Raw genomic sequence first — 24,592 nt, forward strand, 5'->3', positions numbered from 1 at the left:
CGCCCTCTTTCCCCAGGCCTTCTCCCCCACCCTCCTGGCCTCTGAGCCCCAGAGGCAATTCCAGCCTTAAGGGCCTGAACTGTTCCGCCTGTCTGAGTTGTGGGACATTGGGAGTAAGGTCCGCACCCCTAGTTTTATTTACGCTGATCTCCAGCATTGTTCCTGGGCACAGGGGAACTCTGGGAAAGAGAAGCCATGGAATGATGAGTGGAGGGAGGAAGGAGGGTGAGCCTCTAGACTGGCCACCAGGGGGCGCACTGGCTCCTCAATGCCAGGACTTAAATGATCCAGAACAGTCAGCCCAGTGATGGAGAGCAAAGGGTCACCCAGCAGGCTCAGTCGCAGGGTAAGGGAGGGCTGCAGGTGCCCAACCCCCAGCTTCACAACTGCTCCTGCGAGCCTGGGGACCAGAGAAGGCAATGATAGGTCCACAGTGGTCCAGCTCCTCACTGCTGGCCCCAGTCCCCAGCACCAGGGTGGGGGCCAACGAGATGCCCACTTGGCCCTGCAGGTGACTGGCGTGCCCTCTGTCTCGCTCTGCAGGACTTCATCTGTGTGTCATATCTGGAGCCTGAGCAGCAGTCGCGGACGCTGGCGTCCCGGGCAGACACGATGGCCCAGGCACTGTGTGCGCAGTGCGCTGAGAAGTTCGAGGTGACCCAGCCCCAGGAGCACCGGCTCTTCGTGCTGGTGGACGGGCGCTGCTTCCAGCTGGCCGACGAGGCACTGCCACATCGCATCAAGGGCTATCTGCTGCGAAGTGAGCCCAAGCGCGACTTCCACTTCGTGTACCGGCCCCTGGATGGTGGTGGGGACAGCGGAAACCCGCCCTTCCTGGTGGTGCGGGAGCCCAACTTCCTGTGAGGCCTGGGCTACCAGGGTCCCTGCCATGGCAGTATTTCCTGAGACTGGTGGGACAGGAGAACAGGGACTGGGGCCTCACTCACTCACCCCACCACACTCAGCTGCACCCACTCATCCAGAAACGTGCCCCCACGTCTGAGCACACGTGGAGACTCCCGGCGGGTGCCCGCCTGTGCACATGTGTACCACCCACTGAACATGGTAACCCAAGGGCACAAAATAATTGTGAGGATGACATGAAGCAGTGGCCAAGGGCACTTCCTGAGGTGGAGTCATAGCACTGAGAGGCCATGTTCTTCATCAGACAGAAAGGGAAACTGAGGCTCAGAGAGGGAAGAGGTTCTTCAGCCAGCTGCAGCTACTAAGCCACCCCTGCTCATGCACAGGCCCTCAGGCCGTCTCCTCTGCCTCCTGCAGCCCTTCCCCTCCTTGCTGTTTCTAGGGCTTCTTTTCCAGGGCTGACTGAAGAGGGAGCGCCTGGCCCCCCCGTTGCTCCTCTGCTACTCAGGATGGAGCTGGGAAGTTCTGGAAACATGCAGCATCTCAGGAGCATCTCTCAGGGTGTGTGTTGAAGGGACAGGCCCCCTGCCCCTGCCAGAGAGCCTGCCCCCAACCCCCAGTGCCCACAGCCCCCTACAGCACCTGTACCCCTCCAGAGGCAGCCAGACACCAGGGCCACCAAGCCAGGCCACAGATACATGGACAAGCCCCACCTCCACCAGGGGAAAACTGACAGGGCCATTCCCTGGTGGACACCCAGGGCTGTGGCAATTGTTGAAAGAGGCACTGGGGGGAGTTTAATAAAAGCCCTTGTGAAAGCTGCATTTCCTTCTCTGGAGAAGCTGGAGCTCTGTGGCCATCCCAGGCCACGGCCTGACTCTCCCAGTTGGGGCTCAGAGGGCCCCTGCCCTTTGCCAGAACCTGCAGTGTTCTCAGAGCCTGCAGCCCTCGGGGCCCTGGCCCCGTCTGACCCTCAGCCTGGTCATCTTCTACACCCCCAGCACCCTTGGTTCTTTCCATCCCAGCTCTAGATGACTTCCAGAACCATCTCTCGCCCCCCTGCTGCTGCTGCTCCCCCCCCCCAACACCATTCCCTGCGTCTTCACCTGATCAGCTCCTCTAGAGCCTTCAAAGCCCTTCTCCACAGGAGGCCTTTCTTGACACCCGGGTTGAGCCAGACAGTGCCTACCATGGTCCGCAGCCCTGGACAGTCCCGTGACAGTCTGCCCATCCACTGGCAGCTGTCTGTCATCCTCCTCTTCCTCCAGCAGATCTGTACTGTCCCTGTCTGTCCTTGGCACTGATTAAAGATGGGGGTTCACTGGGGACCTGCTTAACGTCGGCACTCTTCGAGGTCCTGGGAACAGCAGAGGAAGCAGAGCTCCTGGGGACCCCAGTGTGAATGGGGGCATCAGGGAACAGCAGCCTGGGCTTAGCCTTACTGAACCCAGGCGCCAACCATCTCAGTGAGTCCTCGAGGCAGGGGGTGCCCCAGCATGAGCCCTGCCCTGGAGGTCAGTGTACCAGACACCAAGGCTCCATCCCCGATTGCCTGTTCCCCGGCCCCTGCCAGGTGCAGACACCGTCCTCATCCTCGGCTCCCAGCACCGCTCCTGGACTCAGGCCAGACTGGGCTCTGCGACTTCATGCCCAGCTGGGAGGCACAGTGCCCACCGCCTGCCACCTGGCCTGAACCAGCTGGGGAGGTCAGAGGCTGCCATTCGCCCGAGCAGTAGGTGGAGTTCAGGGGGTGAATTGGGCACCAGGTCTGCCCTCAGGTCTCTTTACCCTGAGGCCATGAGTTCCAGAGAGCAGGAGGGACAGTCACCCAGAGCTTTGGTCATTGGGAGCCTCAGGGAGCTGTGACGGATCCAGCCGAGCTCTGGGTGCCTGGCACCCACTTGTGACTCCCCTGCATTATTTTATGTTCTCCACGCAGCCTCCCCAGGGGGAGGAATTCATGGAGGAGACCACAGAGAAAGGGAACGTCCAGGTGGCCTGGGGTGGCAGAACAAAGCACCACGGCCTGGGGCTGAACAGTGGGTGTCCAGGATGGGGACGGTGGCTCCTGAGGCTCCTGTCCTCAGCTTGGCCTGGCTGGAGTCCCTCCATCACAGAAAGCCCTAACCTGGCCCCAAAGATGCCTGGACCCACCACACCTTAATGCAGTGTGTGGAATCTGTCCAGCTGCTCGCTGCAGCCAGGACAAGAGGAGCAGAAGCCTCGGGAGGGTCCTCTGGATGCAGCGAGGACTCCGCACACAGGAGCCTGCCCTCCCACGGGGCAGCCCCAGGCCAGTCTGGAGAGCTGACACCGGTTCCCTGATGCCCTTGCCGTGTGCACTCAATGGCCAGAACCCATACCAGGGTGCCAGCTGCTGGGCAGGGTCATCTTAGGTGGGGAAGAGGGAACAGCAGGGACAGGATGCAGCCCCTGCCTCCACATGGGGCAGCGCTTGGGGGAGAAAAGTGCCAACTCAGCGGTGGCTTCCCCTCGCCCTGTTGCCACACTATTTGCTGGAAAATGTTGAGTCCTGAGGAAGCTTCAGGAAGTGCCTCTGCAGCCCACGCACGCAGCCGCAGCCGGCCACAGGGATCTAGGCATCTGGCTTCCATGCCACAAACCTACTCAGCGTCCCATGGTGGGCGGGTCCTGGGAGCAGGAGACCTGAGCTCCAGGCTGGCAGTGGGGACGCAGCATGTACCTTAGCAGCTCTGTGCCTCGGTGCCCCCATTTTTATTACACCCCGATTTCCCAGGCTTGGTGCTAGATCACCCCGTTTCCTGGGTGGGGGCAGGCAGGAGACACCCCCAGTCTTTTTATAAGGGTAAATAGACACGGGGCTAGCACCATCAGTCACAGGGTTGTTCACTGCCAAAGTCGCACAGCTGGGAGGACGTGTGGGAAATGTGTGCTTCACCTGTCGGGCCGGCCTGTGTCAGCCCCGGGGAGGGGACAGCTCGCCAAAATCTATTCAGGAAGTAAATGTCTCCTGTGAGCAAGGGGCACACACTCTGGAGCTGGCTAAGCCTTGGGGATATTTTCAGTTTAAAGTGACCTGGGTGGGGACAGTGGTAGGCACAGCATGCTATGGGGGCCTGCAGCATGAAGGTACAGAGAGCTTCCTGGAGCCAGGGGTGCCTGAGCTGTGCTTGAAGGAGAAGGACCTGGCCCGGGACAGAAGGGCCTATCAGTCCCGCCAGGCTGCTGGGAGCCCACTCTCCGTGAAGCTCTTGCATTTCTGCGTCCTGGGGCAGAGTCCTTGATGGCTTTTCTCTCTCTCTCTCTCTCTCTCTCTCTCTCTCTCTCTCTCTCTCTCTCCCTCCCTCCCTCCCTCACTCCCCCACCCCTCATTTTTGTTTTTGGTATCAGGGATTGAACCCAGGGGCACTTAACCACTGAGCCACATCCCAACCTTTTTCTTTATTTTTCAATTTTGAGACAGGGTCTTCCTTAGTTGCTTAGGGCCTTGTCAAGTTGCTGAGGCTGGCTTTGAACTTGTGATCCTCCTGCCTCAGCCTCCAGAGCCACTGGGGATTACAGGTATGAATCTCCAGGCCCAGCCAGACACTCATACACTCTCTCTCTCTCTCTCTCTCTCTCTCTCTCTCTCTCTCTCTGTTACAAATGGACACAATATCTTTATTTTATTTATTTATTTTTTAATGTGGTACCAAGGATCAAATCCAGTGCCTCACATGTTGCAGGCAAGCGCTCTCCACTGAACTACAACTCCATTCCCCAGACTCCCTTTTTTAAGAGCATTTGAGTGACCTTGGAAGAGACAGATCATTTCTTCCTTTTGGAAAAAGGGTAAAATTTTTTTCCCCATTTTCTCACCTTGGAGGATATCGTTTCCCTGCAGGGCAAACGTCTGTCAAGTTTACTAGTCATTTTCTTGAAAAGATGGATCTTCCTAAGTTGAGTTTCCGAGGGTGCGGCGTATCCACTGTGTGCTCGGCATTCCCCTGGGCCCAGCTCGGCAGCACACTCAGGGCACGTGACAGAAGAGAAGCGGCAGCAAACATGAAGTCCTTGCCACCTGCCCTGCTGTGAATAAGTCCTTTGTCTCTGACCCAGGAGTCTCGTGTGTGCCGGCTCCTGCCAACCTGTGACAGGCCATGGCAGCCTGAAGTGGGGTCAAACCTCAGCCTCTTGACAGTTCTGGACAAGGAAGAGGGAAGACAAGGGAAAAGCTCATAGAAAAAAATGGACAAGAAGCTTCTGTTAGGGGAAGAGACCTTTTCAAGATGGCTTGAATGTGAATGGAGATGAGGCAAAACTGGAGATTCTCCACCCATGTGGAACCGGATTGCACGGGCCAGCTGGAGGGGGAGGTTCTGCTGTCCCACTGTGACAACCCAGATGGGAGGAGGGGAGGTCTGAGAGGAAGAGCTACTGTTGGGAAAAGCTGGATGTAAAAGCAGCAGAACGTGGTGGGTGACTGGAAGGTGGGTGGGAGAGGACAGGTCCTAGGAACTGCAGTTCCCAACATGATGCTGTGGTGAAGGGCCTGGCCTCAGCTGAGGCTGGACATAGCTGCAGGCTTAAGAGGAAGCAGGGGACGCCAGCTCTGTGTGTTGTGGAGTGGGAGGTACACGAAGGACACTGAGCAGTGGTGGAGGCACAGACTTGGGGGCCACCAGTCCCCCCCCAGGCTGAGCCGGGCATGGCCTCAGTCCCTCCCAAGGACCACAGAGGGAAGGAGTTCTGCCCTTGGGAGGTCCTGGCCTGCCTTGTGGTGAGCACCCAGGCCACTTCCTGCCCCCCAGCTGGCCTGGGGACCTAGGCCGCAGCCACATCAGCTGACTTAATTACTCCTCAGAGCTGAAATGGGGTAACGGTTCTCCTGGGGACGATGAAAACACACAAGAAAAATGTGTCCCAGAACAGCTTTAGAAAATGTAACGCACTGTTTCATAAACATGAAAAAAGGGTACCAGTCTTGAAAGGATAACCTAAGCCAGGATTTGAAGAATTCAGAAGTGAGAGAACAGATGTGTTAGCTAGCTCTGCACCACTGTAACCCGTGCCTGAGACAATCAACTTAGAAGAAGAAGAAACGTTTACTTTGGCTCACAGTTTGGGAAGCTCCAGTTCATTGACTGATGGGCACAGAACGCCATGGCAAGAGTGTGGTGGAGGAAGCCGGGGAGCTCTGTGGCCAGGTGGAAGAGAGAGAAAGATGAAAGTTTCCATTGTCCCCTTCAAGGGCATGCCCCCCACAGTGACCTCAGATCCCGTAGGTCTCACCTCTTAAATCCACCACCTCCTGAGAGGGCCCCTGGGGACCAAGCACATGGGGACACTCACAATTCAAGTGATAGCCGCACACCTATCAAAATGGCTAAAATCCAGGACTGGGGATATAGCTCAGTTGGCCGAGTGCTTGCCTTACAGGCACACACACAAAGCCCTGGGTTCAATCCCCAGCACTGCAAAAAAAATAAATAAATAAAAATAGATTTAAAAAGGCTAAAATCCAAACCGCCAAATGCTGGTGAGAAGGTGAAGCAAGAAAAGCCCCTGTGGTGTCTGGGCGAGCACAGAACAAGGCAGGCACTCCCGAAGACGTTCCGTGTCTGCAAAGCTAAACGGCCTTATCACATGATCCTAAATTATGTTCCTATAATCAACACAACTAAATTTACAAGCTAGGCTCACACAAAGACCTACACTTGAATGTTTCTAGCAGTTTCATTTATAGCCACTGGAAACAACCAAGCTACCTCCAACAGGCGAATTAGCAAATTAGGGTCTATCCACCCAATAGGATTCTGCGATGGGAAGAGCAACCAGCCATGAAGAAGACAGGGACGAAACCTAAACGCATGTTGCTAATGAAAGAAGCCCATTTGAAAAGATCATACGATCCCAATTCCATGACATTCTGGAAAGGGCAGAAGTATAAGCAGTAAGATCAGTAGTTGCCCGTGGGGTGGGGGAAAGGAAGGAGGAGTCGCTGAAACCCAGGGGACTTTCAAGGCAGTGAAACTGTTCTATATGAAAATGTCATGGTGGGAACCTGTCATAGTGCCTTTATCACAACAGAAGTTTACAGCCACCAGGAGTGAATTTTAATGTATACAATCTCAAAATATCACTTCGGGAGGTCAGGAGACCCCAGAATGGACTGTAGTCTGCTACGAATAAATCTGACTATCGCCATCTATCCTAGCTGGTGACCTATGCTGGGCTCACAAAATCTGACTCTTCCAATAACTTAAGAAAACGTCAAAGACAGCACACAAACACACAGAAGTACCTTTTCACATATCCAGGGACATCTCTCTGAACTTAGGGGTCTGTGGAAAGAGAGAGAGCCTCTGGAATTCTTTATTCTTATATAGGGGACACACAAGAGGAGGTTCCATGGGACATTCTATCCCCAAAAGGGTGAAGGGGTAGATTACAAAGGAACGGGTGAGTGTAACTCAGCCCCACTGGGTGAGGCCTCATTATCTGAGCAGAGGAAAAGCCCAAGTTATTGCAGGGTGCAATAATTGTTCAGTATCTCTTGCTGAGGACTTAAGGGCATGTATTTCCAGAGCATCTCCTGACATCTGACTATAGTACAGGGGAAGGGGCTGACCTGAGGAATTCTGGAAGTGAACCTGAAGGAGAAGAGGCCATTACTCAGCAGGAGATTGCACATAAGCGCTGTGCCCTAGTTGAAAAGGCTGTTCCCCAGGAGGGGGCCATTCTGACGCTGCTACACGTGTACACTGAAATCAGACAGGTAAATGGGTGGCACATGGAAAGGGCACGCTTCCCTGGCAGAGTGGGAGTTCATAGATAAGAAAGGGCAGGTGGCTAGAGCGGTCCACGTGGTGATGGAGTTGGAGACATCAGTAGGAACCATGTGCAGCTAATATAGGCCCACAGTCACCATGGACACTCAGGGATGCACACATGCTTCCTGCTCAGCCAGCCTCCAGGTGACACCCACCCCAGGAGCAACATGCACATCTAATACCCAGGTCTTAGTTTCTGCAAAGATTTCCAGTAAGAAGAACCAGGGCTCTTTGGTAAAAAGGCTGATGCTAAGCCTGGAATCAGAAAATAGACAAGATAAGTCTAGAACATCTTGTTGCCACAGAAGGTAAGGAAGTCCTCAAACAGAATCGAGACGAGGGGCCTGTATTGATGGGGTGTGGCATGTTTAAAGGACAAAGTAGCCAACTGAAAGAGTGCCTGAAGACCAAAATTGGAATAATTTGAGCAAAAAGTATTGAGTTAGAATCCAAATGAAAAATGAGTCTCCCCATGGGCCTGGGCCTTGATTTGGAACTCTCAGCCATAAGAAGGAAATTCCAAGTTACTCAGCTAAAGCATTTAGTTATAGTAAAATAATTTTTGTCCATAGACAGAAATCTAACAGAAATGGCTTAACACAGGGGGGAAGGCCCTTTTCCCTGAGAGCCTAGGAACCACAGGAGGAGAAAGTCCAAGGTCTTGTGACTTGGGAAGTTGTTATCTGAGAAGTGAAATAGGGCTGCTTTTATTAAGTGGTCAAGTATGTTTTCATTCCATAGGGAAACAAATAAAAAGAGAGGAGTAGGGCCCTGGTGGCAGTGGGCAGTTCTGGAAGACAGAGGGACCCACGTCTTACTCTTAGCACTGTATCTCTTTAAAAGCCCGCCAACCCTCAGGTTTGCTGTTGAGCATTGGCAACAAGTGCAGAGGGTCTTTTGTCACTTGTTACCTGAAACCTCAGAGCCCACCCCACCATTTTTGCTGCTCTGTGGGATTCTACCGTGTAGACTAGACGTGGTGACCCTCATCCCTGCACAGGGTCAGGAGAAACAGGAGCCAGTGGCCTCTGCCCTGAAGGAGGTCATGCTCCCCACTGGGAGGTCCCCTCCCTACCCTGCAGCTGGTGCAAGGACAGACCCTGATGTGGCTGTCAGAGGCCGGAGGAGATGGTACTTGTAAAGAGAGGGGAGGCAGGGAGGGAGGGAAGTTCAAGGACTGTCACTTGGGCACTCAAGATGCAGTTCAAGGGTCTGTGGCAATGAAGGGAAAAGCACCAGGCAGGAGGAACAGGAAGGAGCGAAGGCAGAGGAGCCAGAAGTCCCAGGCCTGCAGGAGCAGAAATAGCAGAGCGGGGGAGGGGAGACCGGGCCCCACCAGGAGGGCCAGGAGAATGGACCTCAAAGTCATGGCCAGGAATTCATACTCAGCTTCAGTTATAAATCTTTATTTTTTAAGACTCATCCAATGTTACAGAATAAAATACAAAAGCAATCAAAAATTATAATTTTTTTTTCCTAAAAATAATTTTCCATTCGGGGCTCACTTCCCTCTGCAATCAAATCATCCTGAAGACTTAACGTGGTTCCAGCTTCAACTTTCTCAGAACAAAGATCCTTTCACAGGCTCTGGCAGCCCCGGGGAACTGCTTGCTCCTGAAAACTAATGAGTAAAACCCCCAAAACCTCCTGGAGAGCAAACGTCCCTTTCTCGACACAGTCCCACCAGTCAGTGTGCAGTTCCTTCAGTTTCATGGCTGTCCTTGCAGAGGACAGGGAACAAAGGTGTAGGCGGTCTTGTGACAGGAAGGCCTGGGAAGAGGCCCAGAGTGGCCCACCAGCACCCTGGGGCCCGGCAGCAGCTCCCCTTCCGGCTCCACTCTTCAGTCTCTGGTTAGTCCAGTGTTCACGTGGGAGCAGCATCCCGAGGGCAGCGCCTCAGTAGTAACCAAGGCACACCTTGTCCATGGACAGTTTTATGCTGTAAGAGACAGGAAAGGCATTCACTGAGCCAGCCCGACAGTCCCACGGGAGCAGGAGTCCTTCAAGACAGACTCCCAGCCACCCGCCAAGAAGGCAGCTGCTCTGGTCTGCACTGGCCAAGTCCCCACAAGGAAGCCAGGCAGCGGGTGAAGCCAGGCAGCGGGGGAAACCAGGCAGCGGGCGGCAGAAGCAAACTGGACACTTGCAGAGACAGATAGCAGTGTGCTCCCTAGCACTCTCAGAATGTCACCATCGCGGGCATTACCTGTCGATGGGATAATCCTTTTCACAAAGGTTGGCCAGCACGTACAAATGCCTCAAAGCATACTCATACTAGAAGAAAACAGAAGAATCACGCATCACCGTCACCGTGCAAGGGACTCGTAGCTTGGGAGATGCCACCTCTGCCGTCACAGAGACAGGCATCTCAGCCAGGGGTTCCTGGCCTTTCCATCTGCAGAGACTTCACTTTTCCTGCTCCTCCAGGACCAGGGTGTGACAACATGCATCTTAGGGAGGGGTCAGAAGAGCCCAGCAGGGAGAACCCCGTGTGGCTGAGGGGGCGGGGCTTTGGGCAGGGACAGCAACAGCATGAGAAGTAGGCACTTGAAAGACACACAGGGAGCGCCACCTGTGTCTTGGGGACTCCCTTACCCGCTGGACCATGAGTGCACCAGGGCCAAGACTCATGGCCAGGGAACTGGGCATCTCCGCCTGAGGGCCCTCAGCCAGGATGGAACCTTCCTCAAGGCAATGAAGCCGAGGTGACAGCCAGCACACTGAGTGAATTTAGCTTCCGGGCGTCAGCTGCGGTGGCCCAGGCTCACCATGGAGGAGTGCCAGTTGAAGCAGTGGGTGCGGAAGTGCGTCACGGCCTCCTGGTAGCAGCTGTGCTCCGTGAGCGGGGCTCTCTCGGACAGCAGCCTCTCCCCCACAGCCTGGGAGGTCGTCAGCAGAGACACGATCTTGTTCACGGTCTTCTGGATGATGTGCCTGGCCTGGGGGGACGCACAGCCCTTCAGTGGAGTCTGGCTCAGCACTGCTGGGTGCAGTTACAGACCCCTCTCCACACCGCTCCAGCCCCGTGGGTAAAACATGATGCCAGCTCACGCGTCCTGAAGGGGACAAGTGTTTGGAGCTTGTGTGACCTCGCCTTCTGGGGCCTCCACTTTCAGGGAAGTGTTACTCCTGATACCAGAAGGGAAGCTTTCACCCAGAAGATCGAGGCCCTATCCCAGAGCATTGGTCCCTGCTGGGCTGCAGAAAGGGACAAGCAGAACAGGCAGCAGGCTCTCTGGAGGGACAGGCAACCCTCTGCCCAGCATGCCAGAGAGCACGCAGCTGGAACGTGGGAAACAATCCTGCCAGTTCCAGACCAACTGAGGAGCTACTCAGACAGATGCAGGGAAGTCAAGGAGAGCTCAGGAGCTGTGGGAAGCACTTCAGGCTGTGGCCACGAGGATCGCAACAACAGGAGCAGAAGCACTACACATATGTGATTAGCTAACAACTCAATACGCAGCAAGACAGAACTGGCCTCTAAGAAACAACGTATAAAAGGGGGCCACCACGCCCTGGCTTCTTGGCAGGACAGGGGAATAGGCACCCAACCCTTGGCACCTGACCACCAAAGAGGTCAAGGTCAGTTTCCTAGAAGGGAAAGAAGACGCCCCTCCTCTGCTGCACCTGGAGCACAGAGGTCGGTCCCTTTCACACACACTCTTATGTGGCCAGAGGTGGTGGCCTGAGGTCTCTCAGCTGGCTCTGAGCCGTGCTGGGTACAGGTGGGGACAGGGGCCTCGGTGGCCTAAGCCACCCACCTGGGCTGGGAGCGGGGCCTGCAAAGGATCCCTGGGTGCTACTCACATCCTGGTGCTGCTGGATCTGCTTGAGGAGACTCCGCGACTCCTGCCCGTCATTGGTCTGCATCAGTTTCCTTTTCAGGATGGCCAGGGTTACCTCCCGGCTGGGAGTGAGGTCAAGGCGTGTGACTGGAGGCAGAGAGATAGGGGAACTGGCTTTGTGCTTCATGCCCTGAAACTGCATCACTTTCATGGCAGAGATGGACTGCAGAGGGAGAGAGAGAGAGAATATCCATGTAAGCAGACGGATGGTCCCTGCCTAGGAGGCGCACAGTTGGCTCCCACAGTTTTGGGGCCACGGAAGGGCCCTGAGTGTAGGCTGAAGACGAGGCCAGCCCCCGCGGAGGAGCGGGGAGGCCCACTCACTTTGTTTCCGTACTGCATGACGTGGCTGGTGTTGGTGTGGGACTTCACCAGCTGGTACTGCTTGTGGAGGGTCTCCTTGGTCAGATCCTCCTGCAGAAAGGAGAACGTGAAGGTCCTCCCAGGCCAGAGCCCGACTGTTCAACCCAGGGGCTGCCGGCCCCCACCAGGGCTCACCACGTCCGAGTCTTCCATCCAGTTGACACTGTACCAGTCACCCAGGTAGGTGTTCCTCTTCTCATCGTAGTAGCAGGCGTAGGAGGACTCCTTGGGGTTGGCGGCGGTAGTTGCGTAAACTACAAGGAATCAGAGGCACCTTTGAGTTGCATTTCCTTCCTCCCCGAGGGCCACACTTAAAGCTCCCACCTCCCCTGCCACCTGCTTCGACCCAGGATGGGTGGCCGGCCCTGTCCACTCTGGTGTGTTTACTAGCATTCAGTGGGTGGTGCTAGGGATCAAACCTAGGACTTCACAATGGCAGGCAAGTGCTCTACCACGGAGCCACACTCCCAGCCCAGTCCCCTCAGTTGAATAATCTGTCTAAAATTAAACACGGAAGAAAGAGAAGCCACTTGACAGACTCCCTGCAGCAACACAGTGAGCACGCTGACAACATCCTGCTGTCCAGCAAGCTGACAAAGCCTAAGGGCTCATGTAACCTAAGAATGGGACTAATGTGGTTTCTAAGAGTTAAGATGTATTTAAAAAAAAAATTCAGAAGGGGCCTGGGGGGTAGCTCAGTGGTAGAGCATTTGTCTAGCATGTGCAAGGCCTGGATCCCATCACGAGCAAAGAAAAAATAATTAACTTAAATCGAATTTAAAAAGAAACGGAGGCACTCAGCTGGACAGACCTCCTCAATAGTTGCCACTTAGTCTCTGTCCACATGGGCTCCAAAGAGTGCTGGGCACACGTACTGATTCAAAGCATGACTCTCCCAACACACGCCCTAGCTAGATCCCCATTTTGCAGATGAGGATACCTGAGGACCAAAGAGGATAAGTCACCTGCCCGAGATCAGAAAGCAGGACCCACACGAGGCCAAAGCCCATGGCTGATCCAAAGCCCACTGGTTTTGGACTCAAGTAGTTTGGCTAGAACCTGGGAGTGCACTGTGAGGCTTGCAGATTCTTTATTCCCTAATAATCCTCAGGGAGAAGAGGAAGTGAGAGCTGCTGGCCTGGACGCCCCCACGTCTGCACACCAGCTGCCCTGGTGGCCCCTGCTGTGTAGAGCTCACAGTTCCACCCGCTGAGTGCCCTGCCCAGCAGCCCTGCTCTCCACCTACCGTTGATGTTATTGGGCAGGTGGTTCATCATGGAGCCGGACTCACAGGCTTCGATGTAGAACACCATCTGCAGGCAGACAAGATGTTTGCCGCCCAGCCCCACGAGTGCCGCTGGGGTTCTGCTGCCCCCACCCTCACCACCATATGTTCACGGGAGGCTTTCACTTTGGCCTTTGGAGACATGAGTGCTATAGGAGACTGCTGCAGAGCCCACATACCCATCCGACAGGGGTCAGTGCACACATTGCTAACACACTGAAATGATCAACTAGTTAACGTACAGCAGGGGAGGAGGAGCCATGTGATGCTAGGGAAAGCAGTGTCACCATGACACGGGGAGCAGCTTCAAAGAGCAGAACCATGAGGCAAGCTGTCTTTCTGTCACCACCACATGCGCCCTGCCCTCCTGTGAGGATGGCCTTAGGCCTGAGCATAAGCAACTCCATTTTTAAAACTCCAGTTTGAAACCCGCAGTCTCTCTAGGCACACCTAATGCAGCCCTCGGTATGGCCCTCAGGCACAAACAAGCCACCTCCCCAACCCTGATAAACTCAGAGTGAAGCCCCTGGCAGGCTGTCCTCCGATACCTCGTGGCAGCTGATAAGGATTGAAAGGGGGATCAAAAGCCCCCAAATTTAATATAAATAATAGCGCAAATGAACAGACATCCAGCCAGCAGATACTGATGCCCTCACACTGAGAGGAGGAGGAGCACCTGGGCTGACATCCCAACCCTTTTCATCATTTGCTGATCCTCTGCCTCTTCCTCACCACTCTGCAACTCTACAGCCACATCTTGACCCTGGTAAGAGCCAAAACTTCTCCCTACGACCCGTCAGCTCCACCCCAGGAGAAGCCTGCCTTGGTTCCTGATCTGTGATCACCGCGGTCTTAGTGAGTGTGCATCTGCTGGACTTGCGGCCTAAGGCTTGAGACTTTTGATCTGACACTTGAACTTAGCACACAGAAGGAATGTCTGTCATGAGCCTGTCATGATTAAGTGTGTTTGCAGTGCTTAGAATTAAACCAGAATTGTTTGTTGTGAATTGATTATGTCTATGGCAGTGCCTAGCATTAAGGATTGTCGTTTTCTTGATTAAGAACCTACAGAGTGAAATTGTTCTGAGTGATTTGAGTGAATAAAGCATTCAGTTGGGCAGAAGTGCGTGGACATTCTTTATCTCTCCCCCTGGACTGCACCTTTTGCCCATCGCAGCACCTGCACATTTCTAAAAGGTACCAGAGAGGCAAGAGGGCCAGGGTAGAAATAAGATGGTGGTTTGTTCCTCTCCAACAGTTCAACCATGGGGACAGCTATCCTCAAAGTGTGGTCCCCAGACCTGCAGCGGCAACACCTGGAAACTGAGAAAGTCACCCTTCTCAGCCTTCATATCGCACTGGCCAGACCTGGGGTGAGGCCCTGCTCGAGGTCCTCGGTGCTCGCTCGCGGTTCTGATGGAAGAGCTACTGCCCTAAGCTCACAGAGGCTCCTCCTGGGCAATCTGTGGTCCATCCGATCAAAGGAGGAAACCCCTTCCAGAAACACAGCCACCTAGTTATAGGACCAGTCATGCCATGGTGGCCTCTGCTAACCCTGCTTTCCTCCCCTTAGGCCACCCGGGGCTGACGTCACCTTTTGGTACATTCTGTGTTCATGCATGTAATGGATGGTCTCGTTCAGGTCCTTCACGTGAAGCTGCAAGATAAGAACACTGACATCAGGCAGGCACCAGAGAGGTCCCTGCTGGGAGCCCACCAACAGAGACTTTACCAATCCTCTCCTTTTACCCTCGTGTAACTGCAGGGAACAGTCAGACCCTCTGAGGTGACCTTGGCTGTGTTCATGACGTGTTTAAACAGGGAAGAGATCACGCTTCCCCACTCGGGGTTTGTCCTGGCTGTCCAGGGACTTTGCTCTTCCACGTCTAGTGTGACATTCTTGTCCTGAGATGGTCACTGATGCTGGAAGAGGACTGTGGGCAAAGCCAGATGGGAGCGGCATCCCTGGACAGACCTCAAGCTGCCAAGCTTGTCCCCAAGGCCAGCTGCCACAGGACTTAAGCAGCCCAAGAGGGCTTCGGGAAACAGGCCACAGGCCGAGTCTTGACACCCAGGCTTTGTATTTTTTATTTTCCAAGTTTGTCTTTAAAAGGTCAAGGACCAGTGCTGGCGGAAAGGGCAGCTCAGAGGTACAGCGCTTCCCAGCACACATGAGGCCCCCGGTTCTATGACAGCACTGTGATCAGAAGGAAAGCAAAACCAAAAAACCTCCCAGGATCAAATAAGAAGAAAAACTCACGTCATCGTTAGGAAAAACCAGGATTCCAGTAGCTCCGTGGTCAGTGAAGTAAACGAACACGTGGTCCTGGGGGCCGCTGCGAGGAAGAATGGCCAGTGAGAGCCCAAGGGCGACGGCTCCTGTTTCTATTTTTAATTCCATTTCTCTGAACAGTCAAAAAGCTAAGAAGCTCGAGGATGAGGGCTGCCCAACAGGTCAAGGAGGAGCCGAGGCCCTCAGGTGACTGCCCCCTCTGCTCCCAGGGCCCTGTCTTGGTGCCACGCTCTGCACCACAGCTGGAAAGGCAGAGGGACCTCTGCTGGGCAGCTGGGCAGACAACCAGGTGGGACCTGCAGAGTGCGCTCCTTGGGAGTCCTGCAGCCTCCCCTCCAGGCCCCTCGGACCCACCTGCCCACCCTTGGCAGGGCTCCAGCTGGGAGGGCAATGTTCAGGCAGCAGAGACCCAGAGACACACTCAGAGCCAACTCACTCCCCAGCAGGATCCCTCCCCTCCAACTCGCCTCTGGTTGGATTATCTGTGCCCAGGCCTCCATTCCCTTCTGATCTGCTGCCAAAGTCTCCGACATCTCTTGAAATTGTGGCTCAGGGAACACTAAGCACCAGACATCTCCAGCCACCATCAGTGGGGCAAGTGCTAGGGTTGGTTTCCCTAATGCCAGGTTTGCCCTCCCTATGCCAGGACCTGTGGCCAGAGGAGGCTGGAGGCAGGCAACCCACGGGGCCTTCAGGGACTCCCCCAGGTGACCAGCACCACAACCCACAGACAATGCAACAGTGGGTCTAAGTGACAGGGACCATTTCTCCAGAGTAGTGAGGGACCAGGGATCACAGGGTTCCTGAGCACAGAAATGGGCCATCCAGAGAAGCCACTGAAAGTCACCCCTGAACCGTGGTCCTAGGAGAGGACAAAGCTCCCCTCTAAAGCCTCTCACAGAGGGACAGGGGCGCCTGGCTGAGCCCTGGCTGGGCACCAGCTCTCGAGAGAGGTGTGAGGCCCACAGACGGACGTACCTCTTCAGGACCTTTCCAGAGCCTTTGCCCTTCACTGCTTCAGCGTCACCTCTCAACACAGCCAGGAAGTTTTGTGGGGTGACGTCCTACGAGGAATCAGGAGTCAAAATCAGATGCAGCTACCAGTCCCGACCAGACAGCTGGACAAGAGCCCAGCCATGGCTACACAGGCAAGGGCTCAGAGATAACCCTCCAGAACCAGGAAGGCCCCAGGCAGTGGCCCCAGGCACTGCAAGGGCAGTGTTGGGCCCGGTGCATCCCAGGGCCAAGAACACCTCAGGTTCCGCTCGGCAGGCCTGGCCCCTTCCTGACCACCGTAACGTATGCGGAGAAATGCAAAGATGACAACAGACAGGGACCACAGCAGAGGAAGAGAACATACTCCAGGGACAGAACATACTCCTTCCTGACCACCGTAACGTATGCGGAGAAATGCAAAGATGACAACAGACAGGGACCACAGCAGAGGAAGAGAACATACTCCAGGGACAGACACAGAGACAGAGACAGAGACAGAGACAGCAGCGACCAGCCTGCTCCCTGCATCCAGCTGGCTACCCAAGAGGCTGAGTCCCAGAGGGGGATGGAGTCCTTAGAGGGCAGTCTGTGAAACTGATACTGGATCATTAAATGCAATACAAAAAAGAACACAGGAAGAAACAATCACCCCAATCCTGACACCCAGATTCCAAAGATTCCCTTCTATAACCATGTAGAAAGAAACAGTTTCACCAAAATGGAATCGACTCCGTTATATGTATGATATTAAGCTGAACTATATTTGAATGTAAAAGAATAAACAATGAAACTGAAAGAAATACTAGACTTGAGACAAATGTTTATCACAAAGAAAAATCTCCTAAGAGATCACTCTGAAGATACGAAAGAGGTGACAAAAACCAGACTGAAGCCACTATGGTGTTTTAAACGTGTCAATTTATACACTCTCCATCAAGTGGGGGAAATATAAAAATGTTTAGATGTGATGTAGTATAATATCAACAAAAACCTACCCTCGGGAAAATCCTGAGATACCGTGCACTAGGCCCAGGGCTGAGAACATTGATTTTCATAAAAGAGCACAGATAATCCAAGATCAGATTAATGGTAATAACTCAAGAAGATCAGGTTATCACTAAAGAAATGTATTGCCAGACTTAAAAGTATGCACAGACCTGAAACCAAATAATGGTAGATTGCAATTTATTAGACACGTTTGTCCTTTTTTTCATTTTTTCTGTTTTCTTGTAGAACTCTCATAATTGAGCCAGGTGTGGGAGCATACACCCAAGCCCGAGCCACATGTGGGACTGAGGCAGGAGGATCACCTGAGCCCAGGAGTTCAAGGTCAGCCTGGGCAACACAGTGAGACCCAGTCTCAAAAAAAAACAAAATAAAATAGCTCAGTGGTAAGCACTTGTCTAGTATGAGAGAAGCCCTGTACTGTGTGCACGTGCAATCTCTCTCTCATGATTTACTCCTCAAGCACTAATCCTAACAGAAACAGGAAACACGGACAAGAAATCAGCCTAGCAAGGTTCTGATTCTAGAAATACAACAAATAATGAAAAATCATCAAGGAAATGAAACAAGATCCACCGTCCCCACCCAAAGTCCCTGAGTGCTCTCACCTCCCCAGTGTAGTCCTTGGGGACTCCCTTGTACACGTCCGTGCCGTTGGGCCTGTTGATCACGATACCTGGGGTGGGGTTCCTGCAATCAGAGGACGTGACAGAAACAAAACGTGACTGTCTCTGAAATCTCTCTTCAACATCTACCCCATTGTGTAAAGAAACAGTAAACCACTATGTTTGTCTGAGACATCTCTCGCTGCCTGCGTGGTCCCCAGGCTGTTAGTGGCTTAGGTGGGTGGAGACCTCAGGTGGCACCATCCAGGAGCTCCTGGCAGCAGTGGGGGGCAGAGCTCTAAGACCTTAGGCCAGGGCCAGGGCCCACCTCCTGCTGGATACCACACAGCACCTTGGGACCGTGGCTCACCAGGGCTCCCTCAGACAGAGGCCAGAAAGAGGACTCGGACACCAGCCTCAGAGTGACTTGGTGAGCCCTGTGATGGCCATCGAGGGCAGCACCCCTCAGGACCACTGCAGGGTGACCGGGGAAGGGAGGACTGTCAAGCTCAGTGCCCACTCTGCTTGTCCTTGTCCTTGTCCCTCAGGAAACTAAGGGCAATGAATCACAAAGGTGCAGAGTAGGCCGTGGGGGGCCGATGCCTGGACCAGTGTCTTCCAGGAACAGGCAGACCTGGGGCCCCACGGGGCAGCTCTCCAGGGTGAGAGGGAATCTAGCTTTAGCCCTCTCAGGGGCCGCCGCCTTCCACTTCCCCACCCTGCCCGGGCTGAGATGCACGGGGAGCTGGACAGAGCCTCCGGCCTTCCACCGCTGTGACTGGCTGCAGCCTGTGCTCTGGGAGCCCTGGAGCACAGCGGTGCTGGTCTCAGGCCCTGGCCTGCGCCCCCCATTCACAGTGCTCCCCACTTACTCCTCGTTGTTGGCGATGTCGTCGTACATCATCACGATGATCTGCTCGTCGGGAATCCCGTTGCGGTGGATGATCTGGTAGGCGTGGCACGCATCGGCCTGCGAGGAGAGACTCGGTCACCCTCGGCCTGGGAGGGGGCCCCTGGGCTCCTAGAGCCACCCACGTGCCCCCTCCTGGAAGACGGGCTGCACACGGCTGCCTGCTGATCGGGGTTGAGATCATTGCTTTTAAAAACGTACATTTCTGGGGCTGGGCTGCGGCTCAGCAGTGGAGCACTTGCCTAGCACACGTGAGGCCTGGGCTCGATCCTCAGCTCCACGTAAAAATGAATAAGTAAAATAAAGGTACTGCGTCCATCTATACCAAAAACATTTCACCTCGATTTTAAAAGATCCCCACCCACCCAAACTCTCTGGATTCTGGCCTGGGGGGAAGCCAGCACTTGTGCAGGCCACACACACGCAGCTAGGGGCACGAGGGACTTGCAGGCCTAAGAAGCTTGTGCTCATGTTTCAGGCCACACAGAGTCTTCTGAACACAGGGATTTAGCTCTCAAAAATGAAACGGCTCAGAGTGACTGACAGACAGGCTGACAGCTCAGGGGCCGGCTGTTGTCACACAGGCCTCTTCCGACCTGAGGACTTCACCTGCCACAGCCTCTGTTCAGAGAACTGGGTGAAGACAGGAGCTCGGCCGGGAACTGGAACTGGAAATATGCTGTCCAGTTAAGAACGCAGTGGTGACTCAAAAGCCGACACCTCCAGGGCCACAGAAGGCTTCCTGAGCCCATTCCCACCACCCTGGGGGACACACAGCTTCCTTACTGCACATGGCACACGCCAGCCTGCGCGACGTGGAAATCACCTGAAGGCAGAAGGGAAAACCTGCCTAGCTCTCTGCTTATGGCTAAGTATGTCCTTCCTGGAACAAAGACATAGTGGGTGAGAGCAGGGGTGCCGGCTCTGCCTCCCTGGGAGGACCTGGACCCCTGCACGTCCCGTTCCCAACCACACCGGCTCTCAGTGAAAATAAAGCTTGCCACTGGTGCGGCAGTGCACGCCTGGAAACCCAGAGGCTCGGGAGGCTCAGGCAGGAGGATCATGAGTCCAAAGCCAGCCTCCACAACCTAGCAAGGCGCTAAGCAACTCAGTGAGACCCTGTCTCCAGATAAAATATAAAAAAGGGCTGGGGAGGTGGCTCAGTGGTAAAGCACCCTTGGGTTGAATCCAGTGAGACCCACTTCAGACTCTCACCTCCAAAAGTAAATAAATAAAAATAAAGCTGGCCAAACACTAAGCCTGTATCGGGCCTGCAGGGGCCCAGCACAGATACACTCATTTCATGGCAAAGATGGTGCTCGCGGCTCAGTTGCTGAATGCTGAACGGGCAGGCTCCGGGCCTGGCACACAGAGATGTTAGATGAATGGACGGCTGAGGAAATGCGCTAACAGACACTTCCGCTGGCTCTTCCACCGTCCAGCCCTGTTCTGGAGCTTCCCACTCCTCACAGTGACCCCAGGTGATGGAGGTCACACCCCACTTCACCAACAAAGAAAGAGCAACCTGCCCAAGTCACACTCAGCTCATGGCGAAAGACCCCGGGCATTCTCACTGCAGAGCTTGACGGTGCCTCAGACAGAGGCAACAGGGAAACCAGTAAAACTACAGAGGTCCAAGGAGAGAGAGCGGGGGCAGAAAGTCTGAACAGAGACCACCGAGTCACCACCTAATGCCTCATCTGCAGTCATGGGTCACCTGACAACGGGGACTTGCTCTGAGACAACGGGGACTTGCTCTGAGAAATGTGTCATCAGCTGATTCTGTTGTGCAAACATCGAATATTTTCCAACCAGCTGGTTACCCTGTCACTAGGCCATTGAATCTTAGGAGACCATGGTCGTACATGAAGCCCACTGTTGGCCAAAACGTCATCGTGCATCACACACACACAAACCGCAATGTGCCTGAGTCCCCTGCCTGTGGAGTAACGAGGACCTTCCTGCACCAACTGTGGCAGGCAGAACAACATCCCCCAAAGACGTGCACCTCCCCTGCCCAGAGCCGGGAGTGTAGCACAGACCACGCCCAGGGGGAACCGACCCAGCACGGTTTTAAGGTGCTGATCAGCTGCACCCAAACACAGAGGTCTTCCCCGATTGATCCGTGGCCCAAGTTAGTCACAAGGCCTCTGTGGAGAGTGGGGCAGGGGTCTGTCTCTGAGTGACACAACAAGGTCTCCCTGGAGGCTTGCTGACTTGAGGAGGGAAAAAGGGGCCCGTCCTGCGAGGAGGCAGGCAGCCTCTAAACACTGGGAATGGTGAGAGAACGGAGCCTCCTCCAGAGCCACCGAGGAACATGGATTAACCCGGTGAGTCCCACTTCAGACTCTCACCTCCAGAAGTGTAGGACCAACATCTGTGGCCTTTGGTTACATCAGCAATAGGAAGCCAACACAGCTGTGGCAGAAGTTGGGTGACTGGCACCCCACTCTGAAAACACCCTGTGCTGTCCGTCAGGCTGACGCACGCGCCCTCTGACCCGGCCACTCTGCCGCAGCTGTAGCTACTGAAGCTCACACCCGTGGTGCTTCACGGCATCACCCAAAGAGCAAAACCCAGGAGCAGCCCGGGGCATCAACAGCTGGAAAGAGAAACTGCCTTTTGACTGCATGTGGGAAACCTGCAGATGAATGAAGTGCAACCAACCCAGGCTTCAATCTTGGGACCACAATGGGAAAAAGAACACGAGGGAGAAAAACACCTTTCACTGTGACCACACTTTTATAAAGGTCAAAACCAGCTAGCGCAGACATCATGTCATTTACAACTAAATACACGTATAAAGCCAAACAGAGACTGACAGAAGGTTCAAGAGCCTGATCCCCAGGGAAGAGGGAGGGGTTCCTCAGACAGAGACAGTTCTAGTGGTTTTCTTTTCCTTTAGCTGGTGCAAGGAACACAGGTATTCATATCATTGTTGTTCTGTAAATTGTCCACTTGTGTTATAGACACATTATGTAACTTGCTATTTCATAAAAAAATCAAATAACTATTATGTCAGATACAACCTACCCCTAAATGAAATGTGAGCAGATTCACCCACCCCTAAGACAAGTCCCCCATGTTTATTCCTCCTGTCAGAGGTCAAAAGGCAGATTCAACCAAAACTCAACAGGAATAAATTTAACTTGAACTTGTGAACCTCCTGCCTCAGTCTCCCAAGTTGGTGGGATCACAAATGTGTGCTACTGCACCTGACTTGGAATAAAAGCTTTAGAAAGCAGAGAAAATCTTTGGGACCTTAAGTTACAACTATAAGGATGCCATATATGACACCAAAAGCATTGGTCCATAAAAGAAAAAAATTAGAAAGTGGACCTCATAAGTGTATTAAATGCCAGGGCTTCAAAGAACACCTTTAAAGGGCTGAGGGTATCGCTCGGTGGTCGAGCACCCGCCTAGCATGCGTGAGGCCCTGGGTCTGATCCCCTGCACTGTAAAAAAGAACAGGAAAAGGAAAAGATAAAATTAAGAAGACCAAGAGGCAAGCAATAAGAAGAACATATTTACAAACCACCTACTTAATAAAGGGCTTGTACCAGAAGATGCAAAGAACGTCTGCACCCTAAGATAATTGACTGAACCAAAAAATAGGAGGAGGATTTGAAGGAGCACTCCACCTAAGGAGGTGTACTAATGGCTACGAGCTCAGGAGAAGAGGCTTAGCATTAGTCACTAGGGAAATGCAAATCAAGACCATGATGAGATGCCACTTCACAGCCAGACGGAGGACAAGTGCTGCCGAGGACCAGAGAAGCAGGAAGGCCACGCATGGTCTGAGGGAAGGCAGGTGTCATGGCTGGCCACTTTGGAAAACAGGTCAACAGTTTCCTCAAGTGCTCCTGTGAGACTGGTGGCTACAGCAGGCATCCACTCAGAGAAACAGAAGCATTTATGACTCAGAGATGTGCACCAAATGTCCTTCGAGGTGGAGCCCAAGAGCCAGCACCTGGACATCACCCAGATGTCCAGCAGCTGGAGCACGGACAAGCACACGTGGTCCATCTGGTACGGTGGCAGGTACTGTTTGGTGCTGGAGAGGAATGAAGTTCCCATGCACAGAGAGCACCAGAAACATCCCGTCAGGAGCCAGCACAGAGGACGCATGTCATGGTCTAGCACTACACACAATGTCCAGCAAAGGCCAGCGTCAAGGCAAAGAAATGACCGGTGGTTGCTGGGGCTATGGTGGGACATTACTGGAGCGACCAGCTGTCCTAAGACAAGTTTGTGCTGATGTTCACACAACTTGGTGAACTTACTCAAGTATCACCGAGCTACACGTGAAATGGGTGAATTACAGGTGAATGTAAACTTCACCTCAATCAAGTTATGGATTTTGAAAGGGGCAGGTGCAGAGAGCCTTGTGTTGAAGCCCCCCAGGACACCTTGACAGGCAGGCACTTTTATCCCCGTGTTACAGATGGGGACAAGCTCAGGAGGGGCAAGGCGTGCTGGGGACGCAATCCCAGGTCTCCTGCCCCACCAGGCCTCGTGTCCCTTCTTCCACCCAGTGGGGTCCAAGGCAGACCAGGCTTCTCTCAGGGCCCTGGGAGGCAGTGGGGGCCTCTACCCATGAGAGCTCAAAGGGTTCTTTGTTGGAGTCAAAAATGAAATGAAATGAAGTAGGGTTCCAGCCACTCGAATAATTTGGAAACGGTGTTAAAGGCCACTTGAATCACTTCCCCTGAACATATGTGGCCTGAAAGCACTTTTCCCCTTTAAAGCAGAAAAGCCACATGAGGTAACACTGCAGGGGGTTGAGCAAGACTGTAAGAAAGGCAGAGCCTCTGGAATGATGCTCAGGGACTGCGTGACTCAGCGGGTTCCCCCGCTGGCATTAGGAGCTCTCCAGTCCCACTAAGGCCCCGTGACTTCCTGACTCAGGCTGCTGTCCTCACGTTGTCCTGGTCTCGGCTGCCAACTGTGAGCTCAATAAGCAAATGGCTGGGAGCAAAGGCCAGTGCAGCGGCCATGCCCGGTCACCGCGGCCAGGTCCACTCTCCAGCTGGCTCTGCTCAACTGACAGGGATCCTCGCTTCCTGCTGCACATCCAGAGGCTGCCAAGGCCGGGAGGGGCTGACTTTGTGCCGTGCCCCACTCAGCCCTCCTCTGAGCCCAGGGGCGGAAGCAGAGGTTCAAAGTGAGATGATGTCATCTGTTCAAACCAGCAGGCAGGTGAGCAGAGCAGCAGCTGCCTCCCTCCTAGGCTCCTGGGTGAGGAAGACAGTCCTGCTGATCCAGCTGCTCTGCCTCTGCCCTGCTCTGCCCTCAGGCCACAGGCCCTCCCCACCAAGCCCTCTGCAAGGGCTCATTCCTGTTTTTTAAATATAAGTGATGCTTTGCTCCAACAGGGACTAACCTCAGGAACTTAGCACTGAGCTAAGTGACCATCTGAAGACCAGACTGAAGACCAGACCGTCTGAAGACCAGCTGTCGCCGCGGCTCCTGGCTTCCACCCCGCACCCTCGATTTTGCCTCCCACCGCACCAAGCGTCCAATATTGACGATCTGGTCCTCTGAGAGAAACGTGTGCAGAGTCCCAGGCGTGAGGCCCTGAGGGGGAAGGGGCTTACCAGGGGCACACTGTCCTCGATCTCGGTCTCACGAT

At 54.1% G+C, this 24,592-nt stretch overlaps 2 protein-coding genes across 3 annotated transcripts in view; one reads left to right on the forward strand and one right to left on the reverse strand.

The window, feature by feature from the left end:
• Positions 1-1,688, forward strand: part of RIN3 (Ras and Rab interactor 3) — a 117,029-nt gene extending 115,341 nt beyond the window's left edge. For both annotated transcript variants that reach the window (XM_081288687.1, XM_081288688.1), the window contains one exon: positions 544-1,688. In XM_081288687.1, the coding sequence (XP_081144813.1) occupies positions 544-864 (321 nt within the window). In that variant the 3' untranslated portion in view covers positions 865-1,688. The remainder of the gene's footprint in view (positions 1-543) is intronic.
• Positions 1,689-9,043: 7,355 nt separating this feature from the next.
• Positions 9,044-24,592, reverse strand: part of LGMN (legumain) — a 30,245-nt gene continuing 14,696 nt past the window's right edge. The window contains exons 3-14 of the mRNA XM_081291019.1: positions 18,923-19,020; positions 18,054-18,135; positions 16,423-16,508; positions 15,412-15,487; positions 14,746-14,808; positions 13,113-13,179; positions 12,002-12,120; positions 11,828-11,917; positions 11,466-11,666; positions 10,427-10,597; positions 9,865-9,932; positions 9,044-9,597 (exon numbers count right to left, since the gene is read on the reverse strand). Of these exons, the coding sequence (XP_081147145.1) occupies positions 9,555-9,597; positions 9,865-9,932; positions 10,427-10,597; positions 11,466-11,666; positions 11,828-11,917; positions 12,002-12,120; positions 13,113-13,179; positions 14,746-14,808; positions 15,412-15,487; positions 16,423-16,508; positions 18,054-18,135; positions 18,923-19,020 (1,164 nt within the window). The 3' untranslated portion in view covers positions 9,044-9,554. The remainder of the gene's footprint in view (positions 9,598-9,864; positions 9,933-10,426; positions 10,598-11,465; positions 11,667-11,827; positions 11,918-12,001; positions 12,121-13,112; positions 13,180-14,745; positions 14,809-15,411; positions 15,488-16,422; positions 16,509-18,053; positions 18,136-18,922; positions 19,021-24,592) is intronic.

This window comes from Spermophilus citellus, assembly GCF_964194105.1.
Source record: "Spermophilus citellus genome assembly, chromosome: 4".
Classification (NCBI taxonomy): domain Eukaryota; kingdom Metazoa; phylum Chordata; class Mammalia; order Rodentia; family Sciuridae; genus Spermophilus; species Spermophilus citellus.